General features: G+C 32.4%; 2 protein-coding genes across 2 annotated transcripts; one reads left to right on the top strand and one right to left on the bottom strand.

Annotated features, from left to right (window-relative positions):
- The first annotated feature begins 13358 nt into the window (after window positions 1–13358).
- Window positions 13359–16100, top strand: LOC115880641. The gene is made up of 2 exons (XM_030897916.1): window positions 13359–14043; window positions 15159–16100. The coding sequence occupies exons 1-2, from the start codon at window positions 13681–13683 to the stop codon at window positions 15786–15788; spliced, it is 993 nt and encodes a 330-aa protein (XP_030753776.1). The 5' UTR covers window positions 13359–13680; the 3' UTR covers window positions 15789–16100.
- Window positions 15804–16463, bottom strand: LOC115880612. Its single transcript, XM_030897886.1, has one exon. It carries the CDS (start codon window positions 16323–16325, stop codon window positions 15804–15806), a length of 522 nt encoding a protein of 173 aa, XP_030753746.1. The 5' UTR covers window positions 16326–16463.
- Between the last annotated feature and the right edge of the window lie 6285 nt (window positions 16464–22748).

Raw genomic sequence — 22748 nt, 5'->3', positions numbered from 1 at the left:
CCTTAAACCTTACCGTTTTTGAAATATTTTCATGTTTATGAAATTGCAGTAAAAATTTTAAGGCTTCATTTCTCCAAGGGTATCAAAGTTTTCAATACTAAATATTTACTGAAGTTTAATAATTATTGATCAGTTATTGTGTTGCAATAATAAAAATAATACTACCTCATACAGAGTGTCGAAAAATTTATTTTAAATAATTTCTAGCTTTAAACGGCAATAACTTGTTTAATTTAAATGGAACACCCTGTATATTTTAGGAGAATCAGATGCACAATTTAATTGTCCATCAAATTGTGTTATACCATTTTTACCTATCCCTTCAAGTTTTGGCAGAAAATGCATTTTCTTATAATTTAGACCTCATTTATCAGTATACCCATGGAATATTGACATTTTAGATTGTGTTTAAAGTAACAAATGTACAGGTGTTAAAAACGATAATATTACCAGCCTATTTGTATACAAAAATAAAACTATTTAAATCTTTATAAAACAGTATACCATTAATTAAATATACCACCATTATTTCCGCCCAAATATTAATTAATTACATATTTAATTGTGTTAGTTAATAAATTATTCTAAATAAATGTGGATTTGGAATCAGAAATCAATATAATAATAAGTTATAAAAACGAACGTCTCTGTTATAAATAAGCTTCCGGCAATAAATGCAACAAAATTTTTAAGGTGTTACTTTTTACCACACTGTCTAATATACATACAAAATTAAGTTTTTTAGTATTTGGAGCAATTATTATTAATCAACGCAAAGAGTCAATTAATGTAACTTGAATACTGGAATCATATTAATTGGTCCTTTTTTACAAATATTTAAACAATTTTTTTTATTTTTTAATGACATAAATGAACTATATCGACAATATTAGTACCTGTACCCTTTAAAAATTTGTTACATCTTTAAAAATAATCAAAAATGTCAATATTCCATGGGTATATTGATAATTGAGGTTTAAATTATAAGAAAATGCATTTTCTACGAAAACCTTAAGACATAGATAAAAAATGATATAATACAATTTGATAGACAATTAAATTGTGCATCTGATTATCATAAAATATATAGAGTGTTCCATTTAAATTAAAGAAGTTATTGCCGTTTATAGCTAGTTATTTTTTAAAATAAATTTTTAGACACTCTGTATAAGGTAGTATAATTTTTATTATTGCAACACAAAATCTAGTCAATAGAAATACTTCAATACAATCTTTGGTTTTAAAAACTTAAATACGCCTAGAGAAATAAAGCATTAAAATTGTTACTGTATTTTGACAAAAACCTAAATATTTCGAAAACGGTAAGATTAAAATGCGGTAAACCTTAATCAAATTTACCTTTATTTTAAATCTAATAATATACAGGGTGTTCCATTTAAAAAAATACAACTTTGATATTTTTTATTTATTTGGGACACTCTGTATCTTGTAAAAATATTTTTAAATTGTAGCTCTAATAGTTCTTCAACGAACCCAAAACTTACAATTTGTAAAAATCTAATAGTTTAGCTACAATACTCCGCGTCATATGTGGTGAACCACCCCTGTATATTTTGGTCACTTCCTGTTTCACCGGAAATGACTACAACTTTTGATTTTTAAATGGCATTCTTTACTTTATTCGATAGAAAATGACATTCTGACTAGAATGACATATCATATGTCAACTTTTGACATTCTCGCTTAATAAAAAAACTTATTTTAAAATCAGTCTAGAGTGCCATGGCTATGTTATAAACACTTCACACAAGTTTTTAATCAAGGAGCCTTGGAAAAATAGATTTGATCGTCTAATGTTTTCAGCTCGGTTTTCAGTGTCTTATCCTGGCCAGTTAGAAAATGCTCAAATCGTATTTTTAGTCATATCCCAATTTTTTCAAATGGAACGAGGGTGGCTCATTAGCATATTTGGAAAAAGAATTTTTTTTAACCACAAGTTATAATTTCAAATAAACCATAAATATGCGAAGATGTCAAAAGTTGACATATGATTTTGTCATTCTATGCAGAGTGTTATTTTCTATCGAATAAAGTAAAAAAAATACCGAGGGTACCATTTAAAAATCAAAATTATAATAGAAAGTGGCCAAAAACAATTGAATATGTCAATCAACCCTAATTTATGTCATATACTAACATACCAAATTTCGTTTTTTATCAGAAAAAAAATAAAAATGTTATAGTTTCGTTTGGTTGTGACGACTCTTGAGAAACACCCGGTATATTATGATCGTGGCCCTAGAAAGTAATGCCTTCTCTATAGATAAATAATATCAGAAAGAAAATTCAATTGCAGTTTACTATAAAATGCTTCAATCACAAAGCAACAATACCCAAAGCAACAATACCCAAAGCAACAATACAAGACCACAAAGCAACAATACCCAAGCAACACAGATAGTAGCAGGTACGTTCCTGGGACTACAAAAGCGACCACCAAGGAGACTGCCACTATCGACGGCTACGTTGCCGCCACGTAGCCGCCACATAACTGTTACTAAAATGGGGAAGAATTTAGGGTAACTTGGTAGTATACCGGGTGGTCCCAGGAACTAACTCTGCCACTATATTTCGTAACTATAAAGTGAAAGGGTAGTAGCGGCCACTATCCTGCTACGTAGCGGCCTGGTCGCCCCTACGTAGCCGCCTGGTAACTGCTACTATATAGTAGCAAAACATTCTTCTAGCGACCTCTACTTTTAAAAAACGTTTTAAATAAAATAATAATATTATTTGACAGCCGCGGTGCATGGCCATGTTAAAGTCAAGTTAATAATGGCGTGTTATGTTTATGAGGAAAATGATGGTTTTTAATCGCGTATTTCGGACACTTCCAGGACTAATAGAATAACGCACGTCACTTTACTGACAAATATTACCGAGTTAGATGGAAATATTTTAACGCGCCTTCGAATTAATTCAATTTTATAGATATTTAAGGACAAAAAAATAATATCAAAAATATTAAAAATAATATTTCTTAATGCACGAAAGTGTGGTCGAGTTCTAATTGGAAAAATAAATGCTTAAAGTACTATAAAACTTGGGAAAATAAAGAAAAAATGAAAATATATTAACAAATAAATTTAATTAAAAAATGTCTGACAGTAAAAAATGGCTGACGCACACTTCGCTACGATAAAGTTGGGCTCTTCCCTATGAAGTAGCAGGGACTACCCACTTTTTACTTTAAAAGATCCGCTACTTCCAGTGATTAAGTTGTTACTACCCAAAAGTTACTTTGTAGTATCGGTTACTATTTTGGAACTTTGTTATTCTTAAATGTATTTAAATTTTGTACACTATGGTAACTACTGGAACTAGAAAGTTACTTTGAACACCCAAAAAGTCGGACAATCAGGCATTTTGTGACAATATAGTTCCATATATTTTTATAAAGTTCCGCCTACCTCTCATCTCAAAATAATTTAAGAACACTAACTTTTTTTCTAGGAGCCTTGGAAAAATATATTTGATCATTTAATGTTTTTCGTGTCTTGTCCTGACTGGTTAAAAGATGCCTAAATTGTATTTTTAATCATATCTCAGTTTTTTCATATGGAACGAGGATGACTTATTAGCATATTTGAAAAAAGCATTTTACGAATAATTTGGTACCACAGACTTGGTATTTCGAGTCAAATTGCCGTTATGAACCGATGTTACAATTTCAAATAAACCATATGAGAAAATGTCATATTATGATATGTCATTCTATTCAGTGTCATTTTCTATTGAATTAAGCAAAAAATATTGAGGGTGCCATTGGGTGCCATTTAAAAATCAAAAGTTGTCTTTCCCGGTGAAACATGAAGTGACAAATAACAATTGAATAAAAAAAATGATGAATGAGAAAATCGAATTTTTACTTTCACCCTAATCTGATTTACTTCAATTCCAGTCTCCAAAATCTCATTTAATCCTGTTATAAAATCATGTAAAAATTCTTGTAATGGAGGTTTTGACTCGCCACAATAAATAGCTGCCACCTTGGGTTGATCGCAAGGATATTCATGCATTTTTAGGAGTATCGGCCAAAATTCTAACGGAGAACTCTTAAATGAAGGCAAGCCGTCAACATTAAACATTAGAGACACCGATTCTAGGTTGGTCTCTTCGGATAAACGTGCTACTAAAATCTTCCAACTTAAAAAGAACTTAAATCTTCCTTACTCCATTGTACCAAAATTTTCCATTTCTTATTGGAACAATGGCACAGTATCTCGGTGTACTCAATAAAGTCCTGCTGTACTCAATAAACTCCTGCTGTTTCCTGGCAATGATGTTAAGCCTTCATTTTTTAGTATACCAAGTAAAGCTTGATATTCATGCATCCGTTGTCCGACGATACGTTGATACGATATTAATTTCATTGGTTGTATTTAAAGGCTTCGATTGGTTAACCGTTTCTAACCAACCGAAGTCTTTAAATTCAACCAATAAAATTAATATCGTATCATCATATCGTCGGACAACCGATGCATGAAAATCAAGCTTAAATCTGTTAAAGCAATGCGGCTAATTTGGTGTTTTAATGCCCAATGCCTTAGTTCCTAACTTATGATACGTTCTTCTCTGACCTCTGTTTTATCAGTGGTCACCAACTCGACATTCCTAGAAAAATGCAGCTATAAGAACTTTACAAATATATAGAAAATACGACAATTATACAAAATAATATGTATATGAATTTTCAAAAATAAATTTAAAATAATTTATTGTCATATCAAAGCCCAGTCATACTTCTCTAAATTTAATCCAATAAACCCTTTATCCTGGTGAACTTATTTAGGAAATTCCACTAGCAGCGTACTGAACAAACAATTTTATTGATCTTTATTATTGTGTACCGGACAGGATGGGTAAATACGCGATCTGCTACTATAAAGTAATATTTTTTAGTTTCTACAACTTTATAGTAGCAAGACGTCAATAGGAGTATAGTACCCGTTACTTTATAGTAACAAACCATAGTCGCAGCTACTATTTTGGGACCAACAATTAGTACCCAAATGCCTCGTCACTTTAAGACCCAAAATATAGGGTACTGCGACTATTCTGGGACTAAGCATGGAACTATATAGTAACAAGTACTTCATACACCCATTTTAGTAGCACAGGCTGGTAGCCGTTCCGTATTTATTGTCACTATGTAGATTTTGTCACTTCGTGGTAACAATGAAAGGATTTGCGTAGTCCCAGTTACTAGACGCAACTACCCATTTGCTACCTTAATTTTGGGTGTTTAAATTCCAAATGACTAGTAACAGGGTGGTAACAGATACTATCCAAAAATACTTTGCAGTGGTATTACCGGATATAGTGACAAATTAGGTAACAGGGTGTACCCAGGAACTATGTTTTAGTAGCCAGTCTTAAACCGAAGGGATTTGGAACTATCTGTGTTGCTTGGGTATCGCAACTCCTAAAAATTCAAACTCGCAGACATAAAGTTATCACGGTCCTAGTTTACGAAATCACAATCACAACAAAATCGCAAATCGCAGCAAAATGAACTAAGTAACTATAGTAATATTGGTTGCCTAAACTGAAACTCGCAAATAGATGAAACGCAAATCGTAACTAAAGTAATATTGGTTGCCTAAATTAAAATTCGCAAACAGAAGAAATCACAGTCGCAGTTTCCTATGAGAACCAATCGCAGGTTGCGATTGTGATTTCAAAATCACTGCAATTGAATCGCTGTTTGCGATTTTTTGCTCAGCTCTAGTTACAACAGTCGAATAATATTGACTAAATAATTTTAACGAAAAAAATACGATATTGTTTGAAAAACCCCTTCGAAGAATATCAAAAAATATAATATTTTTTGAAAGACCCCGTATTATTTATGAAACCTCTGGCACAGAGATTATCCTGCCTGTATATTCCCTTCTAATATATTTATTAAGCATTATAAAAAGGTTATTATTAACCGAAAAGCATGTTCACATAATTATTCCGTCAGGGAATTCACGGCGTCTAAACGCGGTTCCGGGAATTTCTGGAATATCGTTGAAAGGAAAGCGGTCTTATCAGCCCTTCCGGTTTAATTTCGACATATTTCGACCCTACAACACGATTAATACCCACAAGGTCTCCCGTACCAGCATGATACGTGCACGTGACCCAAATAATTCCCGCTATTTTTCAATTTAGAAGAAATTTAATATTTAATACGTTTATTTTCAGGTGAAAAATTTTTAACCGCTTTAAAATATCGTATGATCGAAGAAAAATCGACGTCACAATAGCCTCTGACAAAAATCATTTATTAAAAACTAGCGTGTACCCGCGATTTCATTCGCGTCGAATTAATCATTTGTAATGGTGATGATAAAGCAAAACAAGAATTTCCATTATTCAAACTAGATAAAATTTTCTCACATTTATGTCAGCATGAGAAAAAACAATATGGCTATATTATTTTATAACTTGGTAATATTTGAGAGGTAGTTTTATCTCGTTGGAATTTGACTTTCGAAAAATCTGTTTGCCAAAAATAAGCTTTTTACGTCAAGCAGTTTAAGCAGAATCGTGGTTAATCAATTAGGTACCCAACTTTTTGGAACACCCTGTATAATTTTAAAAAAATCAAAATATGTAAAAAAAACAAAATAAATTATGCGTGTCCAAGCGTTTTCCCGAAAGACTAACCGTTTTTTAAATAACAAATATTGTAATATTTGAGGGGCGTTTTGGACCCTCTTAGAATTTGAGATTCGAGAAACCCATCCTTATCGAACCTCTACACCCCACAATCAATCCGTTTGCCAAAAATCAGCTTTAAACGTCAAGCAGTTTAAGCAGAATCGTGATTACTCAATGGTCATATTTTATGAAACACCCTGTATAAATTTTTTAAAAATCTTAAAATATGTAAAAAAACAATATAAAATATACGTGTTTAAGAGTTTTTCAGAAAAACTCACCGGTTTTTAAATAAAAAATATTCTAATATTTGAGGGGTGGTTTCGCCCCCTTAGAATTCGAGTTTCGATAAATCCGTTCTTATCTAACCTCTACACCCTAAAGTCAATCCGTTTTCCAAAAATGGGCTTCTTACGTCAAGCGCTTTAAACAGGATCGTGATTAAGCAATGACCAGATTTTTCGAAACACCCTGTATACATTTTTAAAAAATCTTAAAATATATGTAAAAAAACAAAATAAAATATACGTGTTTAAGCGTTTTTTTTTCGGAAACTTGACCGTTTTTTAAATAAAAAATATTGTAATATTTGAGGGGTGGTTTCACCCCCTTGGAACATGAATTTCGAAAAATCCCTTCTTATCATCAACCTGTATGCCAAAATTGAGCTTTTTCCGTCGAGTGTTTTGAGCAGGATCGTGATAAACAGTGAGTCAGTCACTTAAGGATTTTATATATTAGTATAGATAGAGTTGTAATTAGATATAGATAAAGTATCTCATAATTAAAGGACATCGAGTTGCCGAGTCATCACCTCGAAAGAGAAGGGAACCTTTCCAGACACACAAATCTTTTTCCAAAAAAATATTTTTTAAAAAAAAATTTTTAAACATAATTTTTACTCAATAGAAATATAAATTACAACCTTCTTAAGGCAACTGGCAGTAAACGCCATCAAAAAACAAAGAATAGTAGGGGCCAAGTAAGGCCCGTATTTATAGTTGCGTCTCGAGACGCCAAGACGGTCTTGGGCTCTTGAGAGCGGAATCTACAGAATACACGAGCAAACGTCATTTTGGAGATTGCGATTTTCATTTTGGAGATTGTCATGTTGGATAGTTTATGTGATCTGTGGATAGTTTCTTAACCTAACTTTTTTAGTAAACAAAATAAATCCCTTGTAAATCCGTTTTGTTTGATTAAACAGTTTTGAATATGTTAGATGAGTTTGAGGATATTTTGCACCATGTGGAAGAAAAAAATCGTCTTCGAGTTCCAAAACGATATATAAGGAATGCAGGAAATCCAATATAAAGATTTAGCTAGGGGAATTTAAATACCGATATAGGTTTAGCAAGGCTACAATTACAGAAACTATTTTACCTCTTGTAATTGAAGACTTGCAAAAACCTACCAATCGTGGTTTACCTATTCCCCCCGTTATTCAATTATTAATTTGTTTACGGTTTTATGCGACTTCTAATTTTCAGATAGTAAGTGGAGACTTGCATGGTGTTAGCCAACCTACAATAAGACAGATTATCAAGAGGGTGTCCATTTTAATAGCTGAACATTTGAGTGAATTTGTGTGATACAACCATAAATGGTTGAACAGCATTATTATTCCAATGATACTGGCTTCGGCTTGTGCAGATGATGACAACAAATGGGATACATATATTAAGAATATAGAAAGAGCTATAAATACATCTGTGAATAAATTCCCTGGCGAAAAAAACACCTGAATTATTATATGGATATATTCCGATGAAAAGTACTCGATTACCTGAAAAATTGAGAGAAGAGGTCAAAGAACATATAGAAATGGAACAAAGGAAGTATAAAAAAAATTATAGGCTAGCAGACTAGCAAAAAAAAGAAGAGAGAAGAATGTCATCTAGACGACAAGAAATAAGGAAGCAGTAAAAACGCAATAATCATAGAATGTGTATTGTGAAATATTATTTGAAATAAAACTATAAAACATGGAGTATCGACTTTATATAGAGTGGTCAACTCAATAAGAATACAGAATTTACACCAAGCAATAAAATCTTGAAAATTATAGGTTTATACGGTGTATACATCCAATATTGTATATTATGTGATATATTTATGTAAATATTCATGATGAAAATAAAAAGACAATTTTTTTAGTTCTAATGTATTAGTGGGAAAATTCTGTGTAACCAGTTAAAACAAGCACTTAGCTGTCTGGTCATAGTGAGCGTAAAACTACTAAGAAAAAGTATAGAAAAACAGTATTTTTAAGATAACTAATAGACTATAAGAAATTACTTAAAATATGTTACATGTAAATATATAAACACGAATAGAAAAGTAAATAAAATTATTATATAGGTACTATATAGTTCCCTTGGAACATCACTTAACATATTACATAATTACTAGATATACATATGTCAATACAATAAATACATTAATTTGGAAAACGTTGAATAAGATTTCTTCAAAAATCTAACCCTCTTCCTTTTTATTTATAATTGGAATGTGTAAATTAGCATCTTCAAAATTATCTAAATTTTCCCTTAAACCAATATGAACAACAGCTGTTGCACAAATAATAGCAACAGTTGTTTTGTAAACCTCGGACACATGGAAGATAAGTCCCAAATAGCCTTTCACATTTCGCATTCTTCTATGGGCAAAGTTATACCTGGTTTCTTGTTGATTACTTAGCTGTAGAACAGGAGTCAATAGAAATGGCCTACATCTATATGCATTGTCTCCAAGAAGTAAATCAGGAATATCACGCCTTTCCATTAGCATTCTTAATTACTTCGATCGAATATAACACCTTGACCCTGGATATCCAACTATAATATCCATAATTTCCCTTTTGGGACCTGAACATTTAGACTAAAAAAACGTTTGCGATTTTGAAATACTTCCACATTATTACATTATTCTTGATTATCTATGGTTTATTGTAGGTTGGCTAACACCACACAAATCTTCATTTACCATCTGAAAATTACAATTCGCATAGTATTCATCAGTCATCATAGTAATTAAATAACGGGAAGAATGGGTAAACCACGATTGGTAGGTTTTTGCAAGTCTTCAATTTATAAGAAGTAAAATAGTTTCTGTAATTGTAGCCTTGTAAAAGCAATATCGGCATAAATCCCCCCTCGCTAAACATTTCTATTGGATTTCCTGCATCCCGTATATATCTTTTTGGAACTCGAAGACGATTTTCTTCTTCCACATGGTCCAAAATATCCTCAAACTCTTCTAACATATTCAAAACTGTTTAATCAGACAAAACGGATTTACTTTGTTTACTAAAAAAATTAGGCTAAGAAACTATCCACAGATCACATAAACTATCCAAAAAGACAATCTCCAAAATGAAAATCGCAATCTCCAAAATGACGTTTGCTCGTGTATTCTGTGGATTCCGCTCATAGACAAACTAACAAAAGCAAGACTTTTCAAAGGATTGAGGAAGTCGAATTATTGTTTTTGCGCTGGCCAGTTGAGTCAGAAATCATCGCGCAGTCGCACTCGTCAAACCTAACCTAAATAAAACGAAAAACGTTTTTGCCTTGAACCATCCTTGAACGAACTGTTGAATTCCTGATTTTGCGTTTTGTTTGGTTATTACTATTATTTTATTAGCGTACAAAACGAAAACAAATAATTTAATACATTTTACATTTATGAAGAACATAATAATTACTGTGATTATACATATTATTGTGATTACATCCTAACGTAGACAAAACGAAGGTCCTACAAATTGACTGTAAGTTATAAGAATCTTTATCTTTTTAATCTTTTTATGATTTGAATTTTCGTGCTTTATATTTTATAATAGACTCGAAATGTTAATATTTTTGCAAATTCTTGTGAAAATGTGAAGTTTATGTTTTTGTTTTATATTTGAAAAGTTGTATATTTTTAAGATGTTTCTTGTTGTTCCTATTATTAATATTATAATATACATAATTATTTTTTGTACCTTTTGAAGAATAATGCTTTTATTTCGTTTACCATAACTGTTGTTTTTTATCATCTTTTTGTTATTTTAATAAGAGGAATACGTTTTCGTTTATTTAACTTTTGTTTTTATATCTGTTATGTCCAGAAATTATTGTTTATTTTACCGATGGAAATAAATTTATTTGATATTAATAAACGCTTTTTAATTAAACATCCTTGTCTAAAAGGCTACTACAAAATACACAATCCATAAGTAAACCGTCCTCGTCTAAAAGGCCAGTTGACGCAAGCGCGGTAATAAACTCTTATCAAACTTGTTACCGTTTTGCAGTACAGCGTTGACGCGTCTTGCTTTTGTTAGTTTGTCTATGATTCCGCTCTCAAGAGCCCAAGACCGTCTTGGCGTCTCGAGACGCAACTATAAATACGGGCCTAAATGACATCTATAGTGCTTGATATCGCCGAAATTATCATCGATTGTCATTTCCTAGCCGTCTTTAATGCCGTTTTTTATCGATCGCGTTTAGTTTTTTAATACACTGATTTGCTTTAAGTGATGTGCTTATTTCCTTCGTTTAAACTTTTTTTCCAAAACTAAACAAATATATTTTTAGAACGATATATTTAGATCATTTATTTAAATATCATAGTATATTTTATGGAAGAATTCGGTCTATTTTTACTTAGTCTAGACGGATCATACTCAATATTAAATAGTCTATTTAAAAATAAATTAATTGACATTTAAAAACATCATTATGTTTGCTTAATGGCACTTTTCTTTTGACTATTTAACATAATGTACTTTAATAATTACTATCTAATAATTGGTTAAAGATACTGTGTACGAAAATATAATTAAATATAGCCTCCTCTTAGTGATAATTATGACTATTAATATAATCTAATGATGATATGTAATTGTTGAGGATCTATGTAGGTATTTCTTGAAAAAAACTGGGTATTTTTCCCACTGAATTCAATTTAAAAAATATGAAGTTTTTCATAAATCAGTTAAAAACGGATTGCAACAAAAAATTGTTAAAATTTCGCATATGTTTTCAGCCATACCCAGCAAGCAAGTAAAATCAACAGGAGAGCCAATATTTGGACAGTTTTAAATTTGCATGGGATTTCCCATGTTTCCAAAGCTGATTTTTACCTAAATAGACAGTAATTGTTAATTTGAAGTGAAACCTTTAAACCTTAATTTGAAGTTTCCCTTTGTTTTTCTACATTTTATTATAGGCGTGCAAAAATATTAACCGAAGATTAAGATTTTAACATGTTGTGGTGTGGGCGCAAACTCAAAAATAACGTTGATGTACAGGGTGGGTCAAATTCGACGCTTTTAAATGGAAACACCCTTCTCTATAGGAGATAGACAAAAACTAGTATCGGTGTTTGTTTTTCAGCTCAATTTTTGTCAAAAACATGATGGTGAAAACCGCATATCGATATCTGTTACCGTTTCGGAGTTACGGGGTGTTTTTCAAAAATATGCATTTTTAACAAATCGCTGTAACTTTTTTGCTATAGAAAATTTTGTATTTTTATGAAAACATCTCCAAAGCACCTTTTTACGTAGAATTTAATGGTTTAAGTATAATTTTTTTTAAAATTAATAATTTAAGAATTATCAACAGAAAATTTGATTTTTTATATGGTACACTCTGTATATTTTTAATTTATTGAAAATAATTTAAAATTACATTTCCAAAAATATAACACACTTGATATTTTGCTCGATTCCTCTTCGAGATATAGAGTATATAAAAATTCGCCCGCTTTAAATAAGTAGGCTTTGTACGGCACCGGCTGTAATGCAAAGAAATTCTAGCTGTGAGCATCAATTAAAACGAAAATAATATTTGCTATGAGAGATGCAGAATTTTATAACAATTTAAAATATATTTAACCAACATCAAGACATTTAAACTATATCTAATAACGATAAAAATAAATAGTAAACCAAGACATGAGATTTTGCTATAGGTGTTCGACAGATTAATCGTCTTCTGTTATGGACAGACGGGGCAGTTTTTGAACATTTCTCGCGGAAAATGCACATTTTTGAAAAACACCCCGTAACTCCGAAATGGTAACAGATATTGATATGCGATATATCATCATGTTTTTGATGAAAATTGAGCTCCAGACACCGATATTAGTTGTCGTCTATCTCCTATAGAAAAGGGTGTTTCCATTTAAAAGCGTAGAATTTGACCCACCCTGTACACTAAATATAATTCTCTTAAACTAGTAATATTAATATTAATCCGAGTTATTGTAGATTTAGCCAATACATTCACACTTTTAATTTCAAATTAACACTTTGGAGTGTTCTTGAAACGTTGTGTTGTCACTACTAATAACAAAACAATCGAAGGGGTCCTTGACAAAAAGAACGCTAAACAATTTTCTATTTCAGTTGATATTCCGTAAATTTCCTTACAGATAATTATGCCATGATGCTGATAATTATGTCAAAACCTTTGTCAAAACCAAAACAGGGACAGGGATAGAAGTATTTGGGCCGAAAACTAAATACTCCGAACCAATGGGCACCTACCCCAGTATCCTTCAGGCAGAAATCTACACCATCGAAAGATGCGTACAATTAATCTTAGATAGGAACTATCAAAAACAGGATATAGCCATCTTATGCGATAGTCAAGCAGCACTAAAAGCGATCAACTCAATAACCACTAAGCGGGGTTTACATTGGTCAAGTTACTTGATTCAAGTTTACTTGAATCAAGTAACTTGAACGTCACTTGAACCGTGTAAACACTTCTGCAAGTGATTTTTTCCTCATTCAAGTAGTGCTTGACCCCTAGATTCAAGTGTCAAGTAAAAGTTGAACATGTTTGATTTTTGGAGTCAAGTTGGCTGCACTTGAAACAAGTAGGAAGGTCTCTTGACCAGTGTAAACACACATTCAAGCTCACTTGCTTCAAGGATTAACCTAAAAATCTAGTGTCACATTGAGTGGTGTTGTTTTGTTGTTGTTTATGTTAAAAGCATCTTTATTTAAAAATGAGTTCAAAAAGTGTTAAGTGGACAAGCGATCAAATTATTGAATTCCTGGAGGTGTATGAAAACTATCCTGTACTGTGGAACTCGGGTTTGAGTGAATATAAAAATAAGAATTTAAGAGATGCCGGATTTAAAGGTTTGGTAGACAAATTGAAAACCAATTTTCCCGACATCACCTTGGATGTGGTAAGAGCCAAAATAAAAGTAATCAAAACCATTGTCAGTCAAGAATGCATAAAAATTGCGAAATCCAAAAAATCAGGTTCAGCTGCTGATGAACTGTACGAACCTAAACTTAGTTGGTTCCATGCAGCAAAGTTTTTAATGGGTTGTTCGTCCAGCAGACCTTCTACTTCAACTCTGGTAAGTAAAAACTACATTTCTTTATGTCTACACATAATTTATTAATAAAATGCTTTCATATACTATAAGTTACATATTTACATACAAATATATTGCAGTAATAGTATTTTAACTGAGTACCTTCAGCATACAATATACAGGAAAGGCTAACATATATTACAATTGTAAAAACATTGCATTTACGCAGGTTAAACTGTATTATTACCCATATTTAGTTACAAAGTTAAAGGCTGTTCGATGGTTGATCAGCACCAATCCACTTCCATTGCCACGGTAGTGACCCTTCTTTTGAAGAGAAGAATTTTTCATACTGCTCTCTAAACGATTTGAGCTCACGTTTGTAAGCATTTGTCGAAGTCAGTTTCGATGTCCTCAGCAGACATGATGTATTGAGAGTGGTGCGCCATGTGCCTGGTATGATTGTGCATGTTGCCATGTCTCCCACATCTACAGATGAAGGATGAAGGTAATATTTCCCTGATGATTTGCGTAGCCAGTTGTGAAGTGCACAACAAGTTTTGACAACCAAATCTACAGTTTCAGGAATCAATGCAATAGGCCGTTCGAATACTCTAAATCTAGCAACTAAAATGCCGAAAGCATTTTCCGAAACTCTACGAGCTCTAGAAAGTCGATAATTGAATATTCTTTCTGAAATTGTTAAGTTGCGTTTGCTGAAAGGTTTCAGTATGTCCTTTCTTAGAGGAAACGCATCATCTGCAACAATAACGGCATTCTGTGGTAAATTTAGGGTGTTACGTTCCATTGCAATGTTCAATGTTGATGCTTGAAAAACTGCACCATCATTTGACTTTCCATTAGCACCGACATCTATGTATAAGAAATTGTATTCGGCATCAACTAATGCGAACAGTATGATGCTGAATGTACCCTTGTAATTGTAGTAATTCGAACCGCTCTCAGCAGGGCACTTTATTTGGACATGTTTCCCATCAATGGCTCCTATGCAATTGGGAAAGTTCCACTGCACTTCAAATTTGCGTTGCACCAATTCCCACTCTTCCTTTGTACTTGGCACCTGAAAAAAAAATGTATTGCCACAATTTTTTCATAATATTTCTATTATTTTGTACAGTTATTCTGTTTCATTTCAGGATAAGGAAATCCAAATTCTGCCTACACTGACTGACGCATCTGAGACTGACGATATAGAGGATGTGGATTCTCCAAGTTCTCCAATTGTTCAACCACAACCAAAAAAAACTAAATCTCAAACACCTGGAATGCAGCCTCCACGCTCCAAAAAGCAAAAAATATCCGAAATACATGCTGTTGAACACATAGTTGATAAACTACATGCAATATCACAAAACGTTAAACCAGCTGGCAAAAATGGTTCTGTGAGACACACTAGTGATGAACTGTCTCATTTTGGAGAGTACGTTTCAGCACAATTGGGGCAATTAAACCCAATTGATTCTCTTAATGCTCAAAAAGCTATCCAAGACATTCTTATAGCTGCAAGAATCAAATCATTGAATCGAAACATGCAAATTCACAGATATTCTTCACTATCACCAACCATAGCTACCTCTGTATCTGGATCTGACAGAACTGATGTGGAAGATATTCATTACCAAGACAATTCAAACGACTTACTTTCTCCTGCTTTGCAAACCAGTTTCTTACTAGAAACCGACAAAGAACAAAATGATTCCGACAATTTTCTGGTCTTTCAAGAAATTGTTGTTGACAAGAACAATTGTAATTATGAAATTATTTAAAAATTAATTGACATCCTACTTGTAACAGTAAACATAATTATAAAATATAATGTGTTTTTTGTTTACCTTAATATATTCTTCGAGTACTTCGTAAACCGCTGCCAAAACTTCAGGTAGGAATTTGCTGATTGAACTTTTTGGCACTCTGTATAGATACTGCAAAGAAGCGAAACTGTCACCAGTAGCTAAATACCTTAAGGTTATTTCAAGTTTAGTTTTTGCCGGTATTGCTAGCCTGAACATTGTATCCTTTTTTTTAATCTTCTTTTCAACCAAAGTCAAAAGTTCATCAAACCTTTGTGGTGTCATTCTTAGGTGGTTTCTGTATGAATCCACGTCCTCTACAGCTAATTCTCTGAGTAAGCTGTTTGAGGCTCCAAGAATTAATCTACGACTAATCCAACTCCGTACCCATACTCTTCCTCTTCTTCTTTCATTTTTTCTTAATGCATTTACTGTAACATCGCTTACTAATGGTACTACCAGTGCAACGACTTGACGGAGAGCATCAGCTATATCATCAGGAGTGACGGCCATTTTCACTGCAGACAACCAAAACAATCCCTCCACTTGAATTCAAGTTTGCAAAAATCGTTCATATAGTGTAAACACCAAAATTGATTCAAGTTGACTTGACTCAAGTTAACTTGATTCAAGTAACTTGACTAATGTAAACCCCGCTTTAGGGTTTCACTACTTCACTTGACTTTCAAGTTACTTGACTTGACTTGACATCAATTCAAGTTCAAGTCAAGTAGTACAATTTCAAGTACTTGAAAAGTCAAGCAATTGCTCACAACTACTTGATTTTTGTCAAGCTACTTGATTACTTCACTTTGTATTAAGTTTCATTTGATATTTTTAATCAACCACAAAATCCTGCAATAATAAACTTTATTGAAAAAACTCTAATGTTAACAAGAATCGCGGACGTCTGACAAAAGCCTCGTCCTGTAGGCACTTGTTCCCAAAGTTGTGTTGATTCAACTATAAAGGCAAAATTAAACCATTTTTGTATGCAAACAATTTTGATATTTCATATTAGTATCACTTAATTTACAAATGTCACTTTGAATTTGCTGATGCGTCGTTTTTTAAAAAGCAAGGAAACCATACCAAAAGGTGGATTATGATTCAGTCAAGTGCTTTATCTACATATAGTAAAATTATATAAGGATTCTTGCGACTTAACTGCTGATATAGCAATTTAATTCTACGCTGTGTTTGTCATAATGTGGATCAACCTATAGTAAAGTAGAAGCCGGTAGTACGAGAGCAGGTTGATCCACATTATGACAAACACAGCATAGAATTAAATTTCTATATCAGCAGTTGAGTGGCAAGAATCCTTATATAATTTTATTATATACCTATACTGCAAGAAATTTGTTTTCTATTCTACATATAGTTAGACCATATCATAGGGATTATGGACACATTTCATACTTGTTACTTCTACGCCGTTCGTTAAGGGTCAAGTATTTTATTTTCATAAGTGTCAAGATTGACCATCGATATTTTTCAACCAACGCGACGTTTTATCAGCATCCATAATATTAAGTGATATTATCATCGATGTCAGATGACCGAGGTCCAATCACTATTATAGGGCGCGCAGTGCGACAAGATGCAATCAAGTAATATCAAGCAGCTTGAAACTGCTTGATATCAAGTCAAGTAGTAACGATTGAAAATCAAGTCAAGTCAAGTATTTTCTAAAAACATCAAGCTACTTGACTTGATGAATCCCTAGTAACCATCAATTCGAAGTGGGTTAAAGAATGCCTAGAGAAGCTCAACAAATTAGGCAAAGAAAATAAAGTCCTCCTACTCTGGGTGCCCGCTCACCAAGGGATAGAAGGCAATGAAAAACAAACGATCTAGCTAGAAAAGGAGCGAACACTTCACTAACTGGACCAGAACCGTTGTGCTTTCCAAGCAGAAACCAACTTAAAGCGGAACTCAAGAACCTGGAACACTCCATTCGTAAAATGGAATGAGAATCCTCCAACGGTCTAAGACACCCGAAAACATTTCTCAGAACTTACGACCGCGAAAAATAAAAGATTTTCATGAATTTAAGATTTAAGTAAGAACAATCTTCGGATTGTCACGGAGGCCCGGTTCTGTGATGGCCAAAAATATCTGAACCTCAATTGGTAGTATTAATTAGAGTTTCCGGAACCGTACTAAAATATTTTCGTTCAATGATTGTGGAGTTCGTCAATTAGCAAGTAAGGGATGGTTCTCAAAAGTAAAACCGATAAAAAATTCAGTTTCAAATAAAAATAATATCAAATTATTAAGTCATGAGAAAGTAAACATGAACACAAACGAAAAAAAACCGATAACCCAATAAGTAGCTTAAAAATTACATCAAACATAAACAACAAAAACTTAACTAAATTTGAAAAAAAAACTTAACATTTTCAATTAAAGATGCAAATGCCTAGAAAAACATAACACAAAAAAATATAACTAGCAATATTATACTAAATAATAAAATAACACATTTAAACTTCAATAATAATTGCTAATAAACATTATAGAAACTTCAAAATAACTTCAGAAGTAAGAACAGTAAGAAAGAGCATCACTATTTATTTAGAAAGAGTTTGACTCAGGTAATAATTTAAAAATTGATATTAAAAATATCCGATATACACATCCAACTTTTCATAAAATAGGCAGTTTTATTTATAGACATTCCACGTAAACGAGGTCGAGGATAACCACTAATAATTAATTAAAAACACGAAATCAATGTCTAGTATCTTGATATCAAATCAATTCCTCGAAAAGTTATAATTATTATATTTCAAAGGGACCTATTACGACCGTGTAATTTTTTGCCGCTACTAGACGTTTAAACCTTGATCTTTGGCTATTTCTCACCTCTCCGTGAGTGTCTAGACAGACAGACTATTGAAAAAATTAATGGGGAAAAAACCAACCGTTAAATTTGCGAAACCTTGCGAATTCTTCAATTTCGGGCACGCACAATGCGTAAAATTCGCTTTCTATTAATTTTCGAAGATAAAATAAAGGAAATAGTTGGTAGTTCTACGTTTACCATAAGAAAACTTTGGTGCAAATGTACGTAGATTGTGTTTGTTGTTATCTATATAATTTATTGCAGTTGCAATGCCGGGAATTACTAAACGAGGGAGCGTTATCAACTGAATGAAACCAAAATTGCGGCAAATGAGTTAAAATAAAGTGGTATTTTTGTTTAAAAGATATTGTACGTCCGTAACTCACTAGCTTTTCGCATTAGCATAATCCTATAAATATATTATTGTTACATTCTTATAGGGTGAATATGCCAGTGGTCGAGCAGTTTGGTCGGACAAAAAAGATGAGTTTAAATTGTTGATTAAATTTTCTTTATTGATGGCATGGAAATGAAATTTCATAAAATAGATAATGTGGTTACTGGGCGTCACGTTAAATATAAGATTTTTTTTCATTAACCTACCAATGATTTTAACCAGTGGCGGATACAGAGGGGGGCCCATGAGTCCCGGACCCCTCCATAAAATCTATAAATTGTGTAAATTATTATTCTTTTTATTTTGCTCCCCCCCCTAAAATAAATTCCTGTATCCGCCCCTGTTTTTAACTATTTTTTACGGCCGGGTAGCTATGCCGCGAAACCGTCCCATTATTAGACATTGAAAATAATACAGGGTGTTTCTGGGGTTGAACTATACTAGCAATTAAAATACTTGCACTTATTTCTGGGACACCTTGTATAATATGAAAATGTTTTCTAGATAATCTATATATATCTATTCTCACAGTACTTAACAAAGTACTAAATAATATAATAGTACCGAACCAAAAAATGTGTTTTTCTTGGCTCGTTCGTGCATATCAGTCACATATCTACTAACTATTATCTCTACCATTTATACTTATTACCAACAAATTAAACTAATATTCAAGTTTTGTCCTTAACTTGCTTAACAGACATGAAATTTTGAAAATTATTATTTTTTTTCAAGACAACTATGATGTTATAGCGTAGTAGTATTAAAAATATGGGTAAAAATAGAAAAAATTGGAATAAATCGCAAACTATTAAAAATAGGTATATATATGTATAGGTACAGGGTGGGGGTCAAATTCGACGCTTTTAAATGGAAACACCCTTTTCTATAGGAGATAGACGAAAACTAATATCGGTGTCTGGAGCTCAATTTTCATCAAAAACATGATGGTGAAAACCGCACATCAATATCTGTTACCGTTTCGGAGTTACGCGGTGTTTTTCAAAAATGTGCATTTTTAACAAATCGCTGTAACTTTTTTGCTATGGAAAATTTTGTATTTCTATGAAAACATTTCCAAAGCACCTTTTTACGTAGAATTTAATGGTTTAAGTATAATTTTTTTAAAATTAATAATTTAAGAGCTATCAACAGAAAAATTGATTTTTTATTTGGGACACCCTCTATATTTTTAATTAACTGAAAATAATTTAAAATTACCTTTCCAAAAATATAGCACACTTGATATTTTGTTATAATCCCTTTCGAAATACAGAGTTATTAAAAGTTCGCCACTTTTAACTAGTAGGCTTTGGAGCCCTTATTGATGATATGCCCTTAATGGAACTCGAAAACATATTTTTTCAGCAAGACGACGCACCGCCTCTGTACGCTGAAGTTATCAGCAAATTTTTGCAGCCAATTTCAAGAATAATTGAATAGCTAACCAAGATCCCAGCCGTTGGCCGTCGAGGCCGCCTGACTTAGTGCCCATGGATCTAATCCTATGAATATATTTGCGGAAGAATAAAGGTTCCTTATTCTTCCGTATAATCTAGACAAGAATTAGAAATAATTAGCAGATATGAGAGGGTATCTTTTACCCCTACTGAGTTAATGAATTCCGCGAGAAATGTTCAAAAACTGCCCCGTCTGTCCATAACAGAAGACGGTCGATATGTCGAGCACCTGTAGCAAAATCTCATGTCTTGGTTTGCTATTTATTTTTATTGTTATTAGATATAGTTTATGTGTGTTGATGTTGGTTAAATATATTTTAAATTGTTATAAAATTCTGCATCTCTCATAGCAAATATTATTTTCGTTTTAATTGATGCTCACAACTAGATTTTTTTGCATTACAGTCGGTGCCGTTCAAAGCCTACTCATTTACAGCGGGCGAATTTTTATATACTCTATATCTCGAAGAGGAATCGAGCAAAATATCAAGTGTGTTATATTTTTGGAAAGGTAATTTTAAATTATTTTCAATAAATTAAAAATATACAGGGTGTCCCATATAAAAAATCAAATTTTGTGTTGATAATTCTTAAATTATTAATTTAAAAAAAATCATACCTAAACCATTAAATTCTACGTAAAAAGGTGATTTGGAAATGTTTTCATAAAAATACAAAATTTTCCATAGCAAAAAAGTTACAGCGATTTGTTAAAAATTCATATTTTTGAAAAACACCCCGTAACTCCGAAACGGTAAGAGATATCGATATGCGGTTTTCACCATCATATTTTTGACAAAAATTGAGCTCCAGACACCGATATTAGTTTTTGTCTATCTCCTATAGAAAAGGGTGTTTCCATTTAAAAGCGTCGAATTTGACCCACCCTGTACACACACTTAATAAAAGTTGAAGAGTTCAGAAAAAATGATAATATGTATGGTGTATGGTGTACCATTTAAAAAATTGGAATTTCTTCATTTTAAGTAGTTGAAATTCATAAATATATTTTGAACACCCTGTAGCATCTAACTAAAATATCTTTACATACGCCTTTTTCTATATCTCTATAAAATTGTCCTACCAAATTTTAGTAGTCCAACTTCAGAAACAATGGCATCACTGGCAATTTTTTACCACACTGCAATCTAACATTTGCTTAAACAAATTTAAATATTACAAAAACTATAAATTTTAGGTAAAATCAATGCTCAACATTGGCATCTCAGAAACTAGAGGTCTGTTCCCAGAAGAATCCCTGACTAGTCAGCGCGTTTCTTATTGGTTTAAATGCGTAGAAACCTTTTTTTAACCAATGAGAAACGTGCTGACTAGTCAGGGATTCTTCTGGGAACAGACCTTAGGAGAGATAAGAATTCGGTTAAATGGGAGAAAAGTTGCGTAATTAGAAGTTTCATCTCATCCGGACGGAGCATACATATGCCAAAAAAATGAAATTAATACGTTTATTTTAAATAACAATATCTTCAGAACTATTGTATGTATTGCAACGTAAGTTGGTAGTTTTATATTTTTGACCTCGGCCAATTAAATGCCGTTTCAGAAAATTTCTAACAGCGTTTTCAAATGGAGCGGAGAGTCCGCGATGGACCGTCCGCGACTTTAACCCATTAACGCCCAGCGTCCTCATTTGAGGACAGCTGATATAGGTGGGTATAGCTTAAACACCGTCGAAAAAAACAACAATAATTTCACGGGGAATGTTAGTGCCAGTCATACCCTGATTCTAAGGGCATTTTACGAAGGCCTGTAGTTAGGTATTTGGAGTGAAATATCGTCAAATTTGTTGAATTTTTTTTGTCACTTTGGTTCACGTTAAAACTTGTGGTGGATTTTTTTTATAAAGCAAAAAAAAATGTATTAGAATTTTATTTTTTTTTAGTTAAATTGGTAGGTTTTATGAATATAATACGTAAGGAAGCATTAGAGACATGATTTATGTACAGGGTGTAACCAAATTCTACTGTCCTCAAATGAGGACGCTGGGCGGTAGTATGTATAAAATTTGATTATTTCCTATTATTGTTCTAACTAGACTTTAGGTATTGTTGATGACAAAAAACAAATTTTATTCACAGATATTCTGATTTTGTTCAGAATTATGTCTAGAAAGGCCTTCAAGACTTTAGAAGATCAAAATAAAAACACTAAATCACCACAATACACCAAAACACTTTTACTTTTACACTGGACGCACGTTTCGCTAA

Source organism: Sitophilus oryzae, unplaced genomic scaffold (genome assembly GCF_002938485.1).
Source record: "Sitophilus oryzae breed Bouriz unplaced genomic scaffold, Soryzae_2.0 scaffold_1639_pilon_pilon, whole genome shotgun sequence".
Lineage (NCBI taxonomy): Eukaryota > Metazoa > Arthropoda > Insecta > Coleoptera > Curculionidae > Sitophilus > Sitophilus oryzae.
Note: the sequence above shows the minus strand (reverse complement) of the source record. Positions and strands in the feature narration are given on the sequence as shown.